This window comes from Mytilus galloprovincialis, chromosome 6, assembly GCF_965363235.1.
Source record: "Mytilus galloprovincialis chromosome 6, xbMytGall1.hap1.1, whole genome shotgun sequence".
Taxonomy (NCBI): Eukaryota; Metazoa; Mollusca; class Bivalvia; order Mytilida; family Mytilidae; genus Mytilus; species Mytilus galloprovincialis.
The window spans coordinates 20,765,292-20,786,427 of record NC_134843.1 but is presented as its reverse complement, the minus strand read 5'-3'; the positions used below and the strand labels follow the sequence as shown (position 1 = coordinate 20,786,427).

Here is a 21,136-nt window from a genome sequence, read left to right as displayed (position 1 = left end):
TGCATGTTGATATCGTAAAATATCAGCTGCGAGACATAATATAAAGCTTTTTGTCGAGTGAGCGTAGCGAACGAGATCAAAAAGCCTTCATATAATGTCAAGCAGCTGATATTTTACAATATCAATATGCAGATAATCTGATAATCGATTTATCGGGCTATATTTGCGTGTTTCAGAAGTGTTTTCTTTGTTTCACCAGCACACAAAAGATGACTTGATAAGTTCGGGTCAAAGTTATTAACGTCGGTTCAAACATTATGACGTCGCTGATATGTCCGGGTCAAAGTTATTAAGGCCGGGTCAACGTATTTGACGTCACAAAGACATGATACGGAATAATATTAAGAGCTGAACAGAGTGATATAGACAGTGGGACGACCGATAAAGTTATAGAGAGAGGTAATGATGACGTTGCAAACGTAAATTGTTATTTTCGCGACGTCAAACTATGAATTATTGGAAAAAGATTCAGTGTTCGACTGATTTTTATCATTCAAACTTATCTAACTTAAAAATGAAAATGTAATTCCATGTCAGATTTGCTCTAAAAGCTTTAGTTTTTGAGATATAAGCCAAAAACTGCATTTGACCCCTATGTTTTTAATTTTAGCCATGTTGGCCATGTTTGTCGATGGATCAAAACTTCGGATACAATTTATAAACTAGATACCATAAGGAACATTTAGTTAAAGTTTGAAGGTATTTGGAACAGTAGGTTCAGAGGAGGACATTTTTGAAATAGTTTATGACGACGACGACAGACGACGGACGCCAAGTGATGGCATTAGCTCGCATGGGGCCCTTTAGGGCACTATTTACGTTTTCATGAAAATTGACATACAAAATCTTCTTACGTAAGGGGACGACCATTTGATATTCTGGGGGGGGGGGGGGGGGGGGCAGGAGGATTTTGAAAATAGATAACTTGGCCTTGATAATCACAAAAATAAATGGTTTGTTCTGTGGTAGTTTGAAAATGAATTACCTGACTTGCAATGTCTTGAAAATAAATAACTCAACAGGTCTAATCGAAAGTATGAGATGGCACCAGATTCTTCATAAATTTATCTTTTTCCCCAAAAAAATCGGGAAACTCTTCCCAATTTTTTTAATAATAAAAGTATAAATATTATTTAAATATACTTGAAATGTCTGAAAATTGGTTTCATTTATCTTGAGGTATATATTGTCTCAGAAACCTTACCTCACTTTTATTTTATTACAGGGCCGTAACTACATTGAGGCAAATGCCTCATGTAGGAAATTTAAAACCCAAATGCTTGTCTCCATATCAAATTGTGTTCACAGCGAGTGCCTTGCAAGAAGCAAGTTCTGTTTTCCCTCAGACGTAGCCCTGATTTTTCGGGATCAATCTTTCTTATTTATTTGTCTTTTGTTCATTGATTGCCCTTCTGTATTCTGTTAGTGTTGCATTCCTTTTGTAATCTAGTAATTTTGTTATGAACTTGATCATGAGTTTAAAAAAACAGCAGCCACAGACTTAACTATGTGAATTACATTTTTGCTTTATCATGCACATTGGTCTTTTGATGTTGTCCCTAGAAACTTGAGTCTTACACTGAATTTATACATTGTGCTTTGAGACCAAAATATTGTCAAAAAATTATTAAAACAAAACTTGCATTTTCAGATTATAAAAGGGTCTTCGGAACACCCAGAAAGCATTATTTTGCATCATTTGTTCTATAGCTTCTTGGGCCTGCAGTGGCTCCAAAACCCTTCAAAAAATTTTTTGCCTCGCTCCGCTCGCCGAAATATGTTTGCCAATACTTTTAAAAGAGACTAGTTACAACCAAACTTTAATAATATGTATGTATGCAATGCATGTATATGCAGTTGTGAATATAAAGAGATTCCTTTCTGCAGAGGGTTATGATTAATTCTGATTAAATGGTACATAATGACTTTACTATACATGTATTATTTATAATAAACAAATCATTTAAAAATTGTATGTTTTCAAATATCATAAATATAGTTGTGAAAATGAATAATCAGTCCCTTGCTTTAATGAAAATGAAAAATCTTGCTTCAATAGTGCAGAAAATGAATAATCTGTCCTCTTAGTTTACGAAAATAAATAACCGATCAAAAACAAATCCTCCGGCCCCCCCCCCCCCCCCCCCCCCCCAGAATATCAAATGGTCGTCCCCTAATCAAACCAAATGGCATTTTAAAAAAGAGGGGTCCATGAACTCGTTTTCAAGTTAGATAAGTTTGAATGATAAAAATCGTTCGAAAACTGAATATTCTTCCAATACGTCATCGGTTGACGTCGCGAAAATAACAATTTACGTTAATTAACCCTCTTAATTACTGCGGGAAGGACATATGTGTCTTCCCCTGGCTTACTGCGGGAAGGACATATATGTCCTTTGTGTAAAAAAAAATTATTATTTTTTCCCTTTCGTAATATTTCTGAAAAAAACACCTTTCCTTCAATTATTGAATACATTTTATATATTTTATTCATCATGATGTGGATATTATTTTTGTTGTTTTCTTTTTACCTATCTTTTTCATAAAACGTCATCATTACGTCATATATTATTTGACGTCATTAATTCGACGTCGTAATTGATGTGACGGCATGATAGCGCTATCAAATTTTAGAATGAACAATTTTTATGCTTTTATTTTAATATAAGATAAAAAAAAAAAAAAAAAATGAATCATAGTAGTATGAAACAGAAGGGGGAAAAAAACAACATCAACAAATGATCATTAATAAGCAATACAAACAAAAGTATTTGCTAATTGGTTTTACTGAGTTCTTGTACCCAACAATAAATAAATATTTTAAACAAATGTCCTTAACTCTTTTAGATTTGGAGGGACACATATATACGAAGTCTTGAACTTGATGCTTGCCTTGGTTTTCTTACTTCTTTAAAAACAATTAAATTAATTAAACAACGAAAAAGTCCACGTTGGTATTTAATAAATAAATAAGTCTTAATTTACTGACACGAATTGTAAAATTGGCATAAAATAGCATTCTGCATTTTAATGGTTTTTTTTATGCATTATTAGCTATTATAAACTTTAGTTTATGTGCAAAAATGGATAGATACTATAGAGTTATTGAAAACCCGTTATGAGCAGGAATCAGCCAAATAATGAGAAAAGCATTTAGCGTAACGTCATCTTAAAAGAAGTAAAAAGAAGGCCCGGACATGAAAAAATGTAAAACTAACATGAAAACTAACGGCGCAATTTATAACAATTCAGTTTATGAAAAACATGTGACAGACATGATCCAACGACAACCACTGAATTACAGACTCATGACTTGGGACGTAAACAAAAGAGTGTGCTATCTTTATTTTTTCGGTCATTTTTTGTTTGACGAGTGTTGTTACCTTTTGAAATATTTGCTGCTGAAAACTTATGTCTAACTTAATCTATTTTGTGTTTTAGTTTTTTGTATCCTGTCTTTCAATCTTTCAGAGCAAGTGTTCTTATTATGTATATAATTTTATAACGCATGGATTGTGATGACTCGAAGTTACACCACATTGGAACTGTATTAACGGCATATTTTGAAATTCCTTTACAATTATTCAATGAAGTAACACCTTACGATGTTTAAATTTGGGACCAGTAAACATTTTTAAAACTCATATCTATCATGCTGATACTGAATACGGTGCTTTAAACAAAAATCTATGTTTTCCTTAGTATACTTCACGTGCTATATAAGTTGGGAGAGGGGGGGGGGGGGATAAAAATCGAAAGATGTAATAAAATATCTTTTCTAAATATGTGTAAATATTAGATTGAAGTACGCATAAAAGGGCCCTCTAATTATTTATTCTATAAATATATATACATATTGATGTTAAATTTATAAATAGTATGAATATACCATTGAACAATAGTAATCAAAGAAATTAAGCAGTTATTAGCGAAAATGTCAGAACCGAACCTAAAAATTAAGAAACAGAAAAAACAAACATGTAAACATATAGCTACTAGCGCACACTATCCACAGATTCCAACACCTGAATGAAAAATACAGGTATGCAAAAATATTACAGTTAAGAATATTTTATGGTGGTAATTAGTAAGCATGCAGGTTAAAATGTGTGTTTGATCTGGATTTGTCATTCGTCAAGCATCAATATGATATGATAATGAATATAACAAATGAAATATGATATGAATAGATATAAGAAGAAGTGGTATGAGTGCCAATGAGACAACTCTCCATCCGAGTCACAATTTATAAAAGTAAACCATGATAGGTCAAAGTACATGCTTCAACGCAGAGCCTTGGCTGACACCGAACAGCAAGCTATAAAGGGCCCCAAACAATTCTAGTGTAAAAAAAAAACAACGGAAAAACCAACGGTCAGCAATACCGTCTAATCTATATAAAAAACGAGAAACGAGAAACACTTATGAACCACACCAACAAACGACAACTATTGAATATCAGTATACTGAACATCAGTATAACATAGAAAAGAATAACAGTACTCAGTGACAGTAGTAAAAATACAAGAAACATTTCAAGTGATGACACTAGCGTCGTTGCAACCATCATCTACACAGAAAAGGGAACATGACGATTACAGTGTATCACTGATGGAGGATATTCACGGAGACAGATACATTTTACAGTATACATAGCAAAACATTTCACAGCATTGACATATTTTTGGCATCTTTAAACATTTCTATTAAAAAAAAGGATATAAAGTGTGCATGTGTAAACACCATTAATCTTAAATGTGTCTTTCTTAAGAAATTAAGGCTGAAAATTAATTGCGTCATAGTTAAGCCAATAAAATGGTTTTGTTTTTAGGTGTGGCGATATTTATGTTGGGGCACATACATCCTTTATAACATTATATCAACTTGAGCATAGTTAACCTAATAACAAAGCACTATTTAACTCAGATTGTTTTGTATAACTTGCTAATCGTTTGACTTTAAAAAGCTTACATATGCTTTGTTATACCAAAATATGAGAGCTTACTTCATACGAATCAAAAATAAGTGCACAATCACTTGCTATTGAAACGGGGCGATACACAGTTTACATAAAGCACTAGCAACTGAAAGTTTCTGTAAATTTTGCGGAGATAACGCAGAATATTGTGCGCATTGCCTTTTATAATGTCCCCAATATAAAAACCTTCGGGAGAATTTATGTTTAAGTTTTCAAAAATTGGTTAAAGTTAATATTATCAAATCAGTATCACATTTAATTAATCAAAATAGAATGGCGGATGCCAACCAAATTTGTAAATATATGAGATAAGCATTTGAATAAAAAAAAAAGGAGATGTCAGATGTGGTATGATTGGCAATAAGACAACTATCCCCCAAAGATCAAATGAAGTGGATGTAAGTACATTGTAATTACAGGCAATCGAACGGTCATTAACAATGAGAAATCCACAATTTAAAGTTCAAAACAATGCTTAGTGTTAGTTAGTCTACCATAAATAATGAAAGAACTATACAAAAAATAGACTTGTAGTTATAGATACAGCATATAATAAATTTTATCTAATTTTGCATTATGTTTTATTTACATTATTTGTCATGTTGTATATATGTCATGTTTGTTGAAGTACACTTGGAATACGCAATGCCATCTTTTTTATATGAGGGTTTGGATGGGGTTAAATGATTAAAGAATAATGCCCTTAAAAATGAAGATTAGAGAATAACGGGCAAAAAAATGAAGATTGGAGAAATGCGTGGTCTAATTTTTTGAAGATTAGAGAAAATATGGGTTATTTTTTTTGAAGATTAGAGAAAAAAGGGGTGAAAATTAAATGTTTAAAGAATAACAGACCCCCCCCCCCCCAAATCCAGACCCTCTTATATGTCACTGTGCTTTATCCAATGAAATATTTGATTTGATCTAAGATGACCAACCGAAAATAAGTAAATCTGACTTGAAATTTTGTAAAGTTTAGTGCTGTTTCTTCAAAACACTGCAAAGTGCTTGACTAATTGAATAGCGCGAAACTTCCCTAGGACGTGACGTGATCATCATTATGACGTTACGTCATGTCATATAAATAACGTTATTTTTTGAAAAAAAATAAACATCTATACTTTATGTTTGGTAATTCTTCAATTATTTGAGTTAACATGCTGTTATAAAAGACTTAATAAAAATTTACTGTTTTTGGTATTTTTTACTGAAATTGACCCGTTTCTGGACAATGTTTTGAAATTTAGCTACGCACTAAGAGGGTTAACAACGTCATTACCTCCCCCTGTAACAGTTCTGTATCGTATGCCCTTACTAATTAAGAGCATGAGAGTGCTTGGCCGAAAAGTCTCAAAAGCTTTTTTTCGGCCTTCATGACATCAGTTCGACCTTGGTTGTTTCGATCCATTATATCATTTTTTCTATTCATTGACAGTGTGCTGAGTAAATGAAATAAGAGATAAGAAAAGAAAGAAAAAAAAACACCCCAAAAAATATGTTCACCTTAGAAATGTCTCCTACCTCTTATATCGCGAAGCGGAGCGAGCGATTTTTTGTATCCTTTTTATTTGCTAAAATCACGTAAATTTTTTTTTGAAAAAAGTGCAGGTAAAGGGAGGCGTACGCCCTCTCACCCCCCCTCCCCCCCCCTGAATCCGCCACTTCTAACAATAGTGTTTTTGACAATTTTGTATTCATTAAAATGTACTGTGTGTCTCTGTTGTCACTAATTTCGGTATCACCCCATTAATTGCCAACAATTTCACTTGTGCATATTTTAAAATACTATTTGTCCTTTAACGTTACAGTACGCACGCTGTTTCTACAACCCCTAGGATTTAAAACAGAATCTTCGAAATTTCCTCTGCAAAACAAAATAAAAATGTAAGCAAACACGAACAAATCCAATATATGTTTTAAATTATGTGTTTATAGCTCTTGATCATATATTTAGTAATGTCTAGTATGTCTGAGGATTAAAATAACAAAGCTATGTGAAAAAAAAACGGATGTCCAACGTTATATACATTTATGAAAAACTGTTTTAACTCTTTATGTATAGTGATCCTATTTCTTGTATTGATCTTCCTGAAACTTGGCAGGAACAACGACATATGTCAGTTCTTTGTGGCGTTATAAAGCGGCCCGTTATTCTGCCAAATTTCATTTGACTCGTTGGCTGCATAATAAGCTGGAATAAGAAAAATGTCCAACGACGTTTTTCGTTAACTCAACGACTAAAAGTGAATTTTATAAGTAGATATAACAAAAAATTAATAAAAAGAGTAAGCCGATAATAACCTCTACCAAAAGTACAAAAATTTGCCTAATTGTTCCTGAGTTCAAATATTGCAGATTATATAAAATATTCTCTACACAGTCGTTTTTCAAGCAGTAGCCATTTTGTCTAAGTTGATATTTCATTTTTCAAAGCAGTTAACGCGTGTATTTTAACTGATATTTCAATAAGTTATTTATAATTGATCAAAATAAAAGTTAGATACACGAAGAGTACACAATGCCACGATTCTTTTTTTATTAACTACATATCTGGGTCTTAAAGGTATAAAATGCTTCCACACATTACAAAGCGGTAGCCAATTTGTCCAAACGTGTGAAAACGTCGAAAAATCCGGAAAACGCTTAATTCCGACGTCACATGTGCTAAAGTGTCAATTTGATGTTTATGATCATTAAAACAAATCGTGCAGTGAAATTTGGAAAAAGATGGTTATGGCTGCCGAAAAAAAAAAAGAATGGTGCATGTTGCTATAGACTCTGGCCAGGGACATATAAATTCGACACAGATTACATTTGTCAATTTTTATTAATCGCTTTTATAAAGTTTATTTAAAAGAATGGTAAAATAGAGAGAAAAAAAATCATTACATGAACTTCGTTCAACTTTTGCAAAGACAAATTGGAGACACAAAGACAGTCCTCTAAATGTAACTTGAATGCGAATTTTAATTTATGTTGCGGAAGTACTCCGAAATAGATCATTTAAAGTCGTCCCATTTTTCCTTCCTATATTACTTGCGACAGTTTTGAATTTTTAGGTAAAAGAACTTAAAGGGTAATTATTATTAAATCGATTTCCACAACTTGATGTAAATCACAAAAACAACAGAACCAGAATCAACCAATAACATATAAAAACCCGAAATTGGAATAAAACTTGCAAAAATTAATCGAAGTAAAAAAAAAGTCTGTGACGCCACATTTTTAGTGTAACGTCGTGTTGTAGGAACATCGTGGATAACGTTTTTACAAATGAAAAGTCATGGAATACTGACGCTCTTTTAACAAACCGGAAAGTTTTCTGGCTTATAACGGACTTGTTTTTATTGTACTTGTGATTATTCCAATCAAAACAGCATTTAATTTTACCCAATTAAGGGACCGATTCAAAACAATTTTTGTTTATTTCCGGTTTTGGAGCGGGAACACATGTGAGCAGTTAGTTGATGTTAATCAAGTGTTTACAATGACAAGGTGCATATTTGTGATCTTTACTTTGAGTAGTGTATTCATTATTGCTTCCAATTGTACACCAAGTGTGCACCGAAATCGATTGGTGGATCAATATCATTCGTAACCCCCTTTTTATCTAGCCCAGGCCTGTTTTATTTTAGGCACCTTTATTTTATTATTCTACTCATAGGCACTTGTTTCCATCCATGGGAAGATCGACTATCTATATATTTATATAAATCCACCTTCCCGTGGATAGAAACAGGTGCCTGTAGTACAACTTACTAGGAACATATATTTTGACCGGATTTGACGCAACCAAATAATTTGTATCGGACTTGATTGTCCTGTCATAGTAAAGGGGGCGGGGGGTGGGGGGGTGGGGGGTGATCTGCAAGGAAGAATGCGATATAAAATTGCTATTTCACGATGAACGAACAATTAAAAATGTCTTGCACATTGATCTTATTACCAATTTCAAGAAACACAGTGAATAACGTACCTTATTCATGGCTGCATGTGAAATGGCAAAACACCTTGCACGAAAATAACCCTTTACCACCCTCATAAATGAATGAAAAGACATGTGTAAAATACACTATCGCTTAATAATTTCTAATAAGGCTCTTCACAGTTAGTTCGGCCGTATTGGATAGGCCATTAGGGGGCAGATTTTTTGGAAAGAGGTGGAAATAGTATGAAAGTATGGGAAATGCTATGTATGTTTCCAAGCAACAGCTCTGTTTTAATGATGTTTTCCCGTATTTTTCACAGTAAATCTGTCAAATGTTGGAATAAGTATAGATTATAACATGCCCTTTTCCATATTGGCCCTGGTATCATCCCGAGACTCCCATATCAGTCTCCAGGCTTTAGCCGAGGGCCGATATGGGTCGAGGGATGATACCAGGGCAATGTTCTCCCCAGGTCGTTTTAGCACCGCGATTTTCAGCGCTATCACAATTTTCCACTGTTCTATTGCACTGACCGCAGCTCTATCCAAAACAAGCGCAACACTATATTTTTTTCGTAATTTTTTCAAAATTCCCGCTTATTTTTCACTTCGGATCACGTGATCGACTGGTTTACTATTTCTGAGTGAATTATATCTGCTGTATTAAGTAACTCAGCGGGACCAGTCAAATAAATTTTACAAAATGGCGTATTTGAAAGATCAAAATAAACAAAGATTTCAACAATGACATCTATTGTTTTTATTTAAAGAATATACAGAGGCATTTATACATGATACATGCATGAAATGAGATGATATAAATTGACCGCATTTCCCCACGACACTCACAAACTTGTTTTAGGCCTAAAAAAAAAGATATGTGTTTCCGGTAACATCATTTTGAAAAATAGGGTCGGTAGGTCGGAATTCTTTTTTTTTTTTTTTTTTTTTTTTTGACATCGTAAATGAAATCCGGAAAATTATCATGGTTTTTCCAAGTCCGGATCCGTAATTAGTTTCAAAAACCGGAAGTGTGCCATTTGCAATGTTTTTGAAGCACCTGCTTTCCAAATTCTTGGATTTTAACCTATTTGGAATACCTTTTGACATTAATAAAATGTTTTACTGGCTTTCTATGCAAGTAGAAGCAAGAGAGAAAAAATATTATGTCATCTATCAGAAGCCTGTGTCAAAAACCGGGTCGGTTGATACAATTTTTTTTTTTTTTTTTGAAGATCCAATAAAAAAGTTAGGGTCGGGGCTAAAAAACAGGGTCGGTCGGGTTACCGGGAACATCGATCTTTTTTTTCTCGGCCTTACGAACTTTGAACAAACGATGATTTTAAAAACGATCAAACACAGGGGTTTGTTACAATTTGCCAGGCTTACTATCCATACGAACCCCGAAAATGAGCAAGTCTTTTGAAGTATTAATTATCACCTATTCAAACTAATAATTGTTCATTCACGATTCTACAGTAATGAATTTTACCATTTGAAAACGATCAGAAAAACAAACCCTAAGCTGATACTTTCTCGAGATCCAGCTTGGATGAAGCCATTTGAATAAAACGTTTAGGTCAGAAAAATGAGAAATCATGATGTTAAAAAATGTCAATTCCTGTCAACAGGTCAAACGTCGTAAGGTTGACAGTACTACTTGTCAGAAAACTGGGGTCACTGCTACAGTGGGTTTCAAAACCAAACACAAGAGGCTGACAATGACTATTGTTGGTACTACATGTTCTGCAACATCACCTGTTAGTGCTAAGAAATCTTCACATAGGCAGTCTGGTATAGACCCATCATGGAAAAAGACTTCTCCTTGGGATTTAACTTATGCACAGATAATATGAGGATTATGAATTTACAATGGAGAAAAAAGACTCTTCTTCTATATTAACAAACAAAGGGGTAACTTCAATGAGCATGATGAGGACATCATTACAAGAGAAAAAAATCAATGGCATAATATAAGAAAAACAAATAACAAATCAATTACAACAACATGTACAAACAAACAGCGCGCCGCGACAAAGTTACTGAGAATTGTCGAAAATTACGCACTTACCACAGCTCTATACAAAAATCCTGGGGAGAACACTGACCAGGGCCAATATGGAAAAGACATGTTATAATATAAATCACATTTAAGTTTTGCAGAAAAGAGAAAAAAATATTAATTGTAACAATTTAATGAAACAACAGGTAAATCTTTTTTTTTTTTTTTTTTTTTTTTTTTATCACAAAAGCAATTAAAAAGTTGTTAAGGATGCAATGACATCACGTCATTTGGAATCAGGGTACAATAACCAATATTATACTCTTTTTTTGCCCTCAGCAATTTTGAGGTTATTATATCAGTGATATTGTTAGCCTCAAATTACCCCTGATATTCGGCTTTTTCCCCTAGAGAAAATTCCCAATTACAAAATAAAATGGCTTAAAATTCCTCCCAATAAGTTGTACATTTTTCCCAAACAGTGATGGCATCGGTAGTAATGATACGTAAATTTCGTATTCATGTTATTATTTTGATATAATGAAAGCGTTTTTGAGATCAGGGATTCTGATTCGAATCATCAGGATGTTTGTAACATGCATGGATTTTAATGTATTAAATACTGTCATTGTATTCGTTTCTTTCCCCTCCCCCAAATTTTCCTTTCCGGTTAAATATGTCTCAAAATTTCCCAATTTCCTCAAAAAACGATTCACTTCTCCCCCCCCCCCCCCCCCCCAAAAAAAAGGTAGTTTTGAAAAAAGACAACAGTATCACTGTATATATTCAAAATCCAACATACAATTTATTTGTAACAAATATGTGATAATACAATTTACAAAATCATTAAACAGGTTGGGGACAACTAGACAAATTGGGAAAACCTGTTAAATTGAATTCAGCACCATTTCCCTGGTCATCTAAGAAAGATAGTACATGTATGTGACTTTTTATGATACATGTATGATGCAGCTGAGGTTATATAAGTTGATTATGTCTATTCTTTTCAGAGGTCATACAGAACTAGGGGACATAACTCCTCATAACATCAAGCAGCTAAAGTTGTTGAATCAAGTGGTGTTCCCTGTGACTTACAATGATAAGTTCTATAAAGATGTATTAGAAGTTGGAGAGCTAGCAAAACTTGGTATGTTTATTACACTAGAATAACAATGATATATATAGATTCTACCACTGCATCGAGTGTGATACAATATTTATCCACTCAAGACAGTTAAATTTCCAAATTAAAATGTGAGGCTTGTCAAGTGTTTTAACATGTTTAGATATTTAAAATTTAACTGTCGAGAGTGGATAAATATCGTATTACAAAGAGATTTGGTGGTGGAATCTGTTTCTCTAAGGCAGCAACCATTTGATTTTCTGGGGGGGGCTATGGTTTTTTTTTCTGTACAAACTTTTTTTTTCGCCTGCAGCGAAAAACAATCTATTTTTTTCGCGACAAGTCGAAAACAATTTTTTTCTTTCAACTTTAGCATTACATATAGTGGCAGCTGAGGGTGAAACAAACAATTTTTTTTTCTCAGAATCAAAAACAAATTATTTTTTTCTCCGAAAACTGGAAACAAAACTTTTTTTTCCAAAAAAAACCATAGCCCCCCCCAGAAAATCAAATGGTTGCTGCCTAATGATTTTCTAACAATATGCAGGCAAACCAATTCCTTCTTTTCGAATAATCTGCAAAAAGTTGTGTTCTTTCAGTGTGACATAATCAGGCATGGTCGCCTCTTTTCATGCTATCACAATAGTAAATTCAGAGGAAAGCAAGAAAATTCGATGTCATAATCAGATTTAAACCAATGAACATGATGAAGTACTGAGATCAAACAAACTGCACATTGATTAATTTTTTTTATACAATGGAGATCAATGACACAGAAATAAACCACTGTCATGACTGTAGGTCACTGTACTGTCTTCAACAATGAGCAAAGCCCATACTTTTTAAGGTCTATAAAGATATTCTAGAGGTTACAGAAAGTTCAAAATCATCAATTGACTCCCTGTAAATTACAAATGCAAGTTTAGATGCTTTCTTGAAAACTACCAAAAGGGGGGGGGCAATAGGGGGTCCGTTAAAATGTTAACAAATTTTAAATGCTGATAACAGTTAACACCAACTTCAATCAACCCTTTTTTCTAAAATCAAAGCTAAAGCTATGAAAAGGGGGAAATGTACACCTTCAATGTGTTCAGAACCACTGTGGAAAGTCACAGAAATACCAAGCTCTTAAGGAATCTTTGATAAAGCTGATCAAGTTTCAGATAACAGCAAACTTGGGTAATCATGTGATGTAGGAAAGTGAGACAGACAGATGGACAGAGTGATTACAACCAATTTCAAAGCTTAAACATCTTTTAAATCCTGAATCTGAGCTATTGACAGAAGTTGGTGACTTTAAATGTATAAAGCAATCTTTAGAATTTCGAAAATGAGCTCCATGTCCATCAAAGGTTACATTTCCATTATAACTATGTTTTTATGTTTACATTTGTAGTTCTTCACTTTCTGTGTTATGTATATAATTATATTTGTGTTTACTTGACCCATATGGGTGTATTTGCAAATAAAATTATCATTAACTATAGGAACTATATGGCATGGTGTAGTGGTTAGTGCATTGGACTACTAACACAAAGGTTCCTGGTTCAATTTCCGTTCCGGGATGAAAATTTCAGGGACTGAATGTTCGGCTCTCCCTTGACACCATTTGCGAGCATGGTCTTGAGGAAACGATGTCAGATAGTCTGTCGGAAGGGGACGATAAATGACTGACCCGTGTTATGAGAGAGCCATATCTCTTGCACATTAAAGACAAGAGCAGGCTAATGCCACTACATGGCAGTACTCACACCTGCAAAGTGGAAAGGAATTTATATAAGTTGCAAAACCTGTTTCCCAATCCACTATAAATAAATATGTTTAAACTAACTATAGAGCGTGACCATTATTTTTTATGGAGGGGGCCCTAATAATATATGGTTGCATCTCGGTGTAATCATACGACTCATAGCTTACATGCTTTTATGAAAAGGAATTGAAAAATTGCAAATCAATAAACCAATGTATCAAACACCTCTTCCATCTCCAAGTCCCAAGAACTCTGAGCTGATAAAGAAAAAGCCTTTGGCCAATACTTACACTTCAGAAGTCTAAGACTAGCAAATTTGGCATCAATTTGAGAAAAAAAATCATTTTTTAGCCTCTTCTACCAGGCCACATTTTTCACAACTTCATTCAGTTTTTGAAAACTGTATTCAGGTTCTCCTGGTTATCATGGTTATTGTAACCAGTCAGGGGACTTACTTAAATGAGTGATTTTCTAAATCACTGATTCAAGTAACATTATTTCCATAAAGGTTGAAAGTAAGAGTTGTCTTTCTTTAATAATCACCTATTTAAGTAGTACAAAATAATCACTAGAAGAAGTGATTTAATTTTACTGTAGCTTTAAATATAGAATACTAATGATCCAGGGACTAATTATGTTTCTAAACTTATCAGAACCAACATCTGTGTTGTCTAGGATGACCAGGTCATTTCAGGTGATGACCTTGTATTGAATCTAGGATAATGACATAAAAATCACTTGTTTAAGTATCATACCTCAATTTCTTTCCCAAAAATCACTTCTTTAAGTATCATTATTTTAATAACCCCCACTAATTTCAACACCCCCGAACAGTGAATTTTTTATCGCGAACAGTAGAATTTTATTACATAATCTGAAAGATGAAACCTTGAACTTTACAGGAAAAATACTCCCACTGCTGGGAAAAATCTGTTAAGAAAGTATCAGTTCATTATGTAAAGCCAATATTATAGCATTTTTTCAACTAAAATAGAATTTGCAGCTAAATGATAGCATCAAAGGCATAAACCTTGATACTTAAAAAAAGCAAAAAATTCATTTTTTTCAATTTTACTAATGAAAAGATATTTTTGAAACCTATGTGTTTAAAATTTTTGGTAAAACTACAAAATCACAATTTGAGACAAAACTTCGAATTTGCTACTCAAATAAGTGATTTAAAAATCACTTATTTCAGTAAGTCCCCTGACTGGTAACTTATCAAACATTCTATATCATCTTAATTGTTTTTATTTTGGGACTGACCAGGATTTTAGCTTGGTCAGAAGTGGTCATTCCTATTAACGTGGGGATTAATTATTAATCAGAGACAGAAATAAACTTCTGTCATAGTCTTGTAATTTTTTTTAATATTAATTTTGGTTCATTTATATGTTTCAGAGTTTATTGTGACGTTCATTTTATAGGAACTAGTACACTTTTTTGTTCAGAAAAGACCATTGAACTTGGTCACTTTGGAGTCAGCTTCAACCCGCCTCCTGGTGCAGGATTTCTCACTGTGTTGGAGACTCATTTTATTTTGCCCTGTGCTGTTTTCTACTCTTTGGTTGGGTTGTTGTTTCTTTAACACATTCCCCATTTCCATTCTCAATTTTTTCAAGGATGTGCTATATAGTTAAAGATCTCCAAAGACAGCTACATATATGTTGATTGTGTTACTCCTTTAAGGAAGCACCATAAAGAAAGAGATGGACAGAAAATTTAATGTGATATTAACGTGTGAATATTTAAAATTCTTGTAAATGACAGTTAAGATCAGTTCACAGAGAAAAATTATGTCAAAAACAGGGAACACTTTAAGTGTCAAGTAACAGATAACAGGGATCCTATTTTCAAAAGAACAGCTAACAACAGTGCAAATTTAAACAAAACAGATAACAAACACTGGGTTGAAAACAGTTAACAGTAAAATTTTATCTCATATATTAGTTAACAACACCTTGAAAAAGGCCAAAACAGGTTAACATAACAAGGTATTGCCCCCCCTCTCATCAAAGATAGAGTAAGAGAGAGAACAACAACACAAAATTGGCTAGATTATAAGATCTACACGTTCAAAAAGCAAACAATACATCATTACATGTGACATAACTGATTGCAATAAAAATAAAAAGTAAAAAAAATAACACATTTTTACCAGGTACTCAAATCACTCTCTTAATTAATGCTAATAGCCTTTGTTTTGAGTTTCAGTGAAATTGGGCTCTTTCTTTTATTTCATTTTCTAGGACATATTTACACTAAATTTACACATTTATTTGAATTGTCAGATTAATCATTTAATGAAACTTTTTTTAATTTTTAACAAATGTTTATTTTCCAGCCTATTTTAATGACATTGTGGTTGGTGCTGTTTGTTGTCGTATTGATACATCTGATAACCAGAGACGATTATACATAATGACACTAGGATGTCTGGCTCCATACAGAAGATTACATATAGGTAGACTAGTTATAAACAGTCTTGTAGCTTAGATTTAAAGGGGCATTTGCTACAACAACAAAAAAATAAAAAAAAATAATAAGATTGGTTCAATCATTTATGAAAGTCAATTAGTGGACTTATAATTCACTAAATGTGTCAGCGATTAAATAAAAAATTTGAGAATTCAACCTGTATTCATGCGACCTTCAGTTCAATTCATTTACTAAATGTTATATAACCATTTGCCATCTTCAGGTGTGACCTCAATGGTTAATTAGATGATGTTTAGACTAAAATACACACAAATGCTGATACATATTACTGAGTACATGCATCATCAATTGTTTATTTTAGACTTTTTATAATTTGGCTGTACATTTAAGTATGTTATAAAGCAAATATGCAAATTTGAGACAAATAGATAGACATGAATTTGACAGCTAATGTCCCAAGGGCAGAGTGGTACAGTTTTAAGATAATTGACATATTAGACTATACATGTATATATAGTTAAGAACAATTAGAACCGTAAGACTTAACTACTGTGAATTCATTAATATTCGTTAGATACAAATCTTGGTTGATTTCGTGGGTACAGGGCAGCAATGAATTCAAATGTTCAACAAATAACAAATTTTCTAATAGAATGTGTGCAGACTTTGCAAAATCCATGAAAATAGATATTCATGAATATACAAGTTTTCCCCTAACCACGAAAAATTGGAACCCACGAAAATAAATGAATCCACAGTATAATCCATATCTACCTTATTTTCATACAGTGTACCGTGTAAATTTATATCTTCGACCTTTTATCAAATGTTAATGGTTGAAATGGATATATTTGTTATTTTGTAAAGATAAAAAAACTAAACAATCAAGATCATGATGATAATAGGACAAAATTGTAAATAATTCAAACATATATGATGATATTTTTCAGGTACAGTTATGTTAAAGCATGTGTTGAAGATCTGTGAGGAAGATGCAAATTTTGATAATGTATTTCTGTAAGTTTTTAATTATAATATTGTTTCCATAAAAAATAAGACACACTCAAAAAGAGTGATAGAAAAAATGCACATGATTAAAGCAGAAGAAATTGTTCGTTTAAAATTGTAACTTCTACAATTTCTTTGATCTTTTGTCAAAATTGATAAAATTTTCAGCAAAGGCTATTGATAATTTAGATTTTGAATTTTTGTCGAGCCTTCGACTTTAGTCGAAAAAGCGAGACTAAGCGATCCTACATTCCGTCGTCGGCGGCGGCGGCGGCGTCCACAAATATTCACTCTGTGGTTAAAGTTTTTGAAATTTTAATAACTTTCTTAAACTATACTGAATTTCTACCAAACTTGGACAGAAGCTTGATTATGATCATAAGAAAGTATCCAGAAGTAAATTTTGTAAAAATAAAATTCCATTTTTTCCGTATTTTACTTATAAATGGACTTAGTTTTTCTGCGAGGAAACATTACATTCACTCTGTGGTTAAAGTTTTTAAAATTTTAATAACTTTCATAAACTATCCTTGATTTGTACCAAACTTGGACAGAAGCTTGTTTATGACCATAAGATAGTATCAAGAAGAAAATTTTGTAAAAATAAATTTCCACTTTTCCATATTTTACTTATAAATGGACTTAGTTTTTCTGCGAGGAAACATTACATTCACTCTGTGGTTAAAGTTTTTAAAATTTTAATAACTTTCATAAACTATCCTTGATTTGTACCAAACTTGGCCAGAAGCTTGTTTATGATCATAAGATAGTATCAAGAAGAAAATTTTGTAAAAATGAATTTCCACTTTTCCGTATTTTACTTATAAATGGACTTAGTTTTTTTTGCCAGAAACAAAACATTCACTCTGTGGTTTAAGTTTTTAAAATTTTTATAATGTTCTTAAACTATCCTGGATTTCTACCAAACTTAGACAAAAGCTTGTTTCTGATCATAAGATATTATTCAGAAGTAAATTTTGTAAAAAAAAAATTAACTTTTTCCGTATTTTACTTATAAATGAACTTAGTTTTTCTTCCAGTTGACATTACATACAGTCTGCAGTTAAAGTTTATAAAACATTTATTAGATTCATAAACTATTCTGGATTTTTTACCAAACTTGGAAGCTTCTTTCAATCAAAAGACAGTATTGAGAGGGAAATTTTTATTGATGTTTTTCCTCATTTTTGTTGAGTCTGCGATTAACAGCAAAAGTAGGCGAGACACTGGGTTCCGTGGAACCCTTACGAATTTTGTTAATAAGAAGTCTAATACCATTATACATTACATAATTGTGCAAGTGTCCCCCTCTTTTTGGTAAGTACAAGATTATTCTCTTCCAATTTGAAGTCATAAGATTAATTGCTGTGTTATATTTTTATTATTCTAAAAACCTCTTTTACAAAAATAGGTATAAAATTTCATGCAATTCATACAGCATAACTATTAATAGAGGTTTGTGTTGGGACATCTGGTATGAATTTGACCATTTGAAATTAGCACAGCTTTATTGTTCGAAAAAAAATACAGAATCTTGCCTTTACTTACAGATTATGCAGGGTTTGAAGTTAGCAGGGGCCCACTCGCCAATGACCCCTGAAATTTTTGCTTTTCTTGTATAGGACTATATATGTGGGCTATAAAATTTAAGCTGTGGTCTACCATGCCAAAATTTTAAACTCAATCCCTGTTTGATATGAGATTATTCGTTCTTGTTTCAGATACAACACAAGTTATTGTGGAATCTGGATTCCTATTATGTTTTCATCAGAATCTTACATTCTTTTTTTCAGGCATGTGCAAGTAAATAATGATGGAGCTATAAAATTTTACGAAAAATTTGGATTTAAAATCGTTGAAGAAAAAAAGAACTATTATAAAAGAATTGAACCTGCTGATGCTTATGTGTTACAAAAGACATTCAGAGAAAGTGGCGAACAAAAAGCAATGGTCAAAAATTGAACAAAAATTCAGAAATAATTGACATTTGGAACTGGAAGTCTTTGAGTACAGATGACAAAACTTTAAAATAGACAAGATCAGATCTAGAGAAACAAATTAATTGAAACATGTATTACTGTTGAAAAAGCCTTGACCCTCTGTCTCTAGAGAAACAAACTAATTGAAACATGTATTACTGTTGAAAAAGCCTTGAACCTCTGCCTAGTTATTGGTATATAATCCCAGCTAAATAAACGTTCTATCTTTGTTGACTTTGCATTAAATATATTTTAAAAAAACTTTATGAACTATATTGGTCTTTCTGTATGTGAAATCCTGAACACTTTCAATCATGACTGAATGAATGCAAATTAAACATATACGTCAGTCTAAATATTCTTTGTGAAACCCTATCTGTTTACCAATAGTAAAATGTGCATATGTATAAATGTTTTGTGCATATGTGTAAATGTTTTGTGCATGTACTTATTATTAGGATTAATTTGTTAAATGGGGTGCTGGGTTTTAAATTTTGGCTTTAAATTTATTAGCTATTAAATTGTTTATTTTCCGTCATGGTTTAAGATTTTCTCTGTATATATGTACCTCATTCTCTCTTAAATTGGAAATTCATTGACTCACTGTGACTGAATTCTGGCTTAAAATGAAACAATTTGTAAGCAAACACTAAACATGTGAAAGACTATATCTTGATAAAAATATGGGCTTGCATTAAAAAAGCCAGATGTTTGTACAAGATTTTGTGAACATGATGAGAAAACTGTAAATAATTGATGTTCTGCAACTTGCACTAGATGCCAGCACTTATACATAAATTTGTTGAAATTGATGTTCATGAACACTTTTCTATTGATATTTTGTACTTGTGTTATTGTATATGACTTTAATTAATTGGTTTTTCACTTTTCATTGATTGAAAAATATATAAAATGTGCATTTGTTGTTGTTTTTGGGTAAAAATCAATATCCTATATTACTGACTTGATATATCTAAATCTTCCAAGGCTTATCACTATCTTTTTGATACATAAAATATCGTGCATTCAGGGCCGTAACTAGGGTTCGAATTCAGGGGAGGCAGGGGTTTGGGGGCCGCCGATTGAGGCCCACTAGATCCGCCGATTGTTTTTCTCTCTCAGTAAAATGGCTAAAAATTACCCGTTTTCCTTCGATTTCCTTACTTTAAGAAACATCAATATTGCTTGAACCTGGAAGCAATTTTATGCAAAAACAATCTGAGATTGCTGTTCGGGTTGAGCAAGGGCTACGTCTTGAATGCCGTACTTTGACCTATAATTATTAACATTAAATACAATGTGACCGCGGATTTTTTTCTTAATAAACTCGGTGGCCGTAAAAATTACCCGTTTTTCTTCGATTTCCTTTCTTTAAGAAACATCAGTATTGCTGGATCCTGGAAGCAAATTTATGCAAACAATTATTATCTGTATTTGAAGATATTTTTGTAAGAAATCAAACTGGTAAGTTAAAAAAACATATAAAGCAAGATCATAGAACGCAAAATTTTTTTTTTTTATCGAGGACCTTGAATTTCAATATTGTTGAAAGCTGGACAGACATGTATAAACTACAACCAGGGAATTTCTATACTAGTGTATACTTAGTATAGAAAGTCCCTGCTGCAACGAATGGGAGTGTTTAACTAAGTAACTAAGGCATTGACCATAATGTTCTAGTATGATCTGGAGATGTTAAAAAAATGATCCAACAGCTGATTCAGCCGGTGATGAATTTCCGATATCATTATAAAAGAATCACAATACAAAGTGAATTTCCTCTGCTTAATTGAGCCCCTAAATAAATGTGAATAGTTAGGTTTTATTCAAAATTGTCGAAAGCAAAATTTCATCTGTGTTCTCGTACGAATACTGAATAACAGACGGACGGCCACACGAAAAAATAAAAATAAAACAAATACTGAAACG

The 21,136-nt window shown here is 32.6% G+C and overlaps 1 protein-coding gene across 1 annotated transcript; it reads left to right on the top strand.

Moving 5' to 3' along the window:
* The first annotated feature begins 8,352 nt into the window (after positions 1–8,352).
* Positions 8,353–19,457, top strand: LOC143079181 (N-alpha-acetyltransferase 50-like). Its single transcript, XM_076254410.1, has 5 exons — positions 8,353–8,473; positions 11,919–12,055; positions 16,126–16,245; positions 17,171–17,237; positions 19,022–19,457. Exons 1-5 carry the CDS (start codon positions 8,466–8,468, stop codon positions 19,188–19,190), a joined length of 501 nt encoding a protein of 166 aa, XP_076110525.1. The 5' UTR covers positions 8,353–8,465; the 3' UTR covers positions 19,191–19,457.
* The last annotated feature ends 1,679 nt before the right edge of the window (positions 19,458–21,136 follow it).

Coding starts and splice junctions, on each gene's coding strand:
- LOC143079181 (XM_076254410.1), top strand. Junction 12,056..16,125: donor TGGAGAGCTAGCAAAACTTG/GTATGTTTATTA, acceptor TTTATTTTCCAG/CCTATTTTAATGACATTGTG. Junction 17,238..19,021: donor AATTTTGATAATGTATTTCT/GTAAGTTTTTAA, acceptor TCTTTTTTTCAG/GCATGTGCAAGTAAATAATG.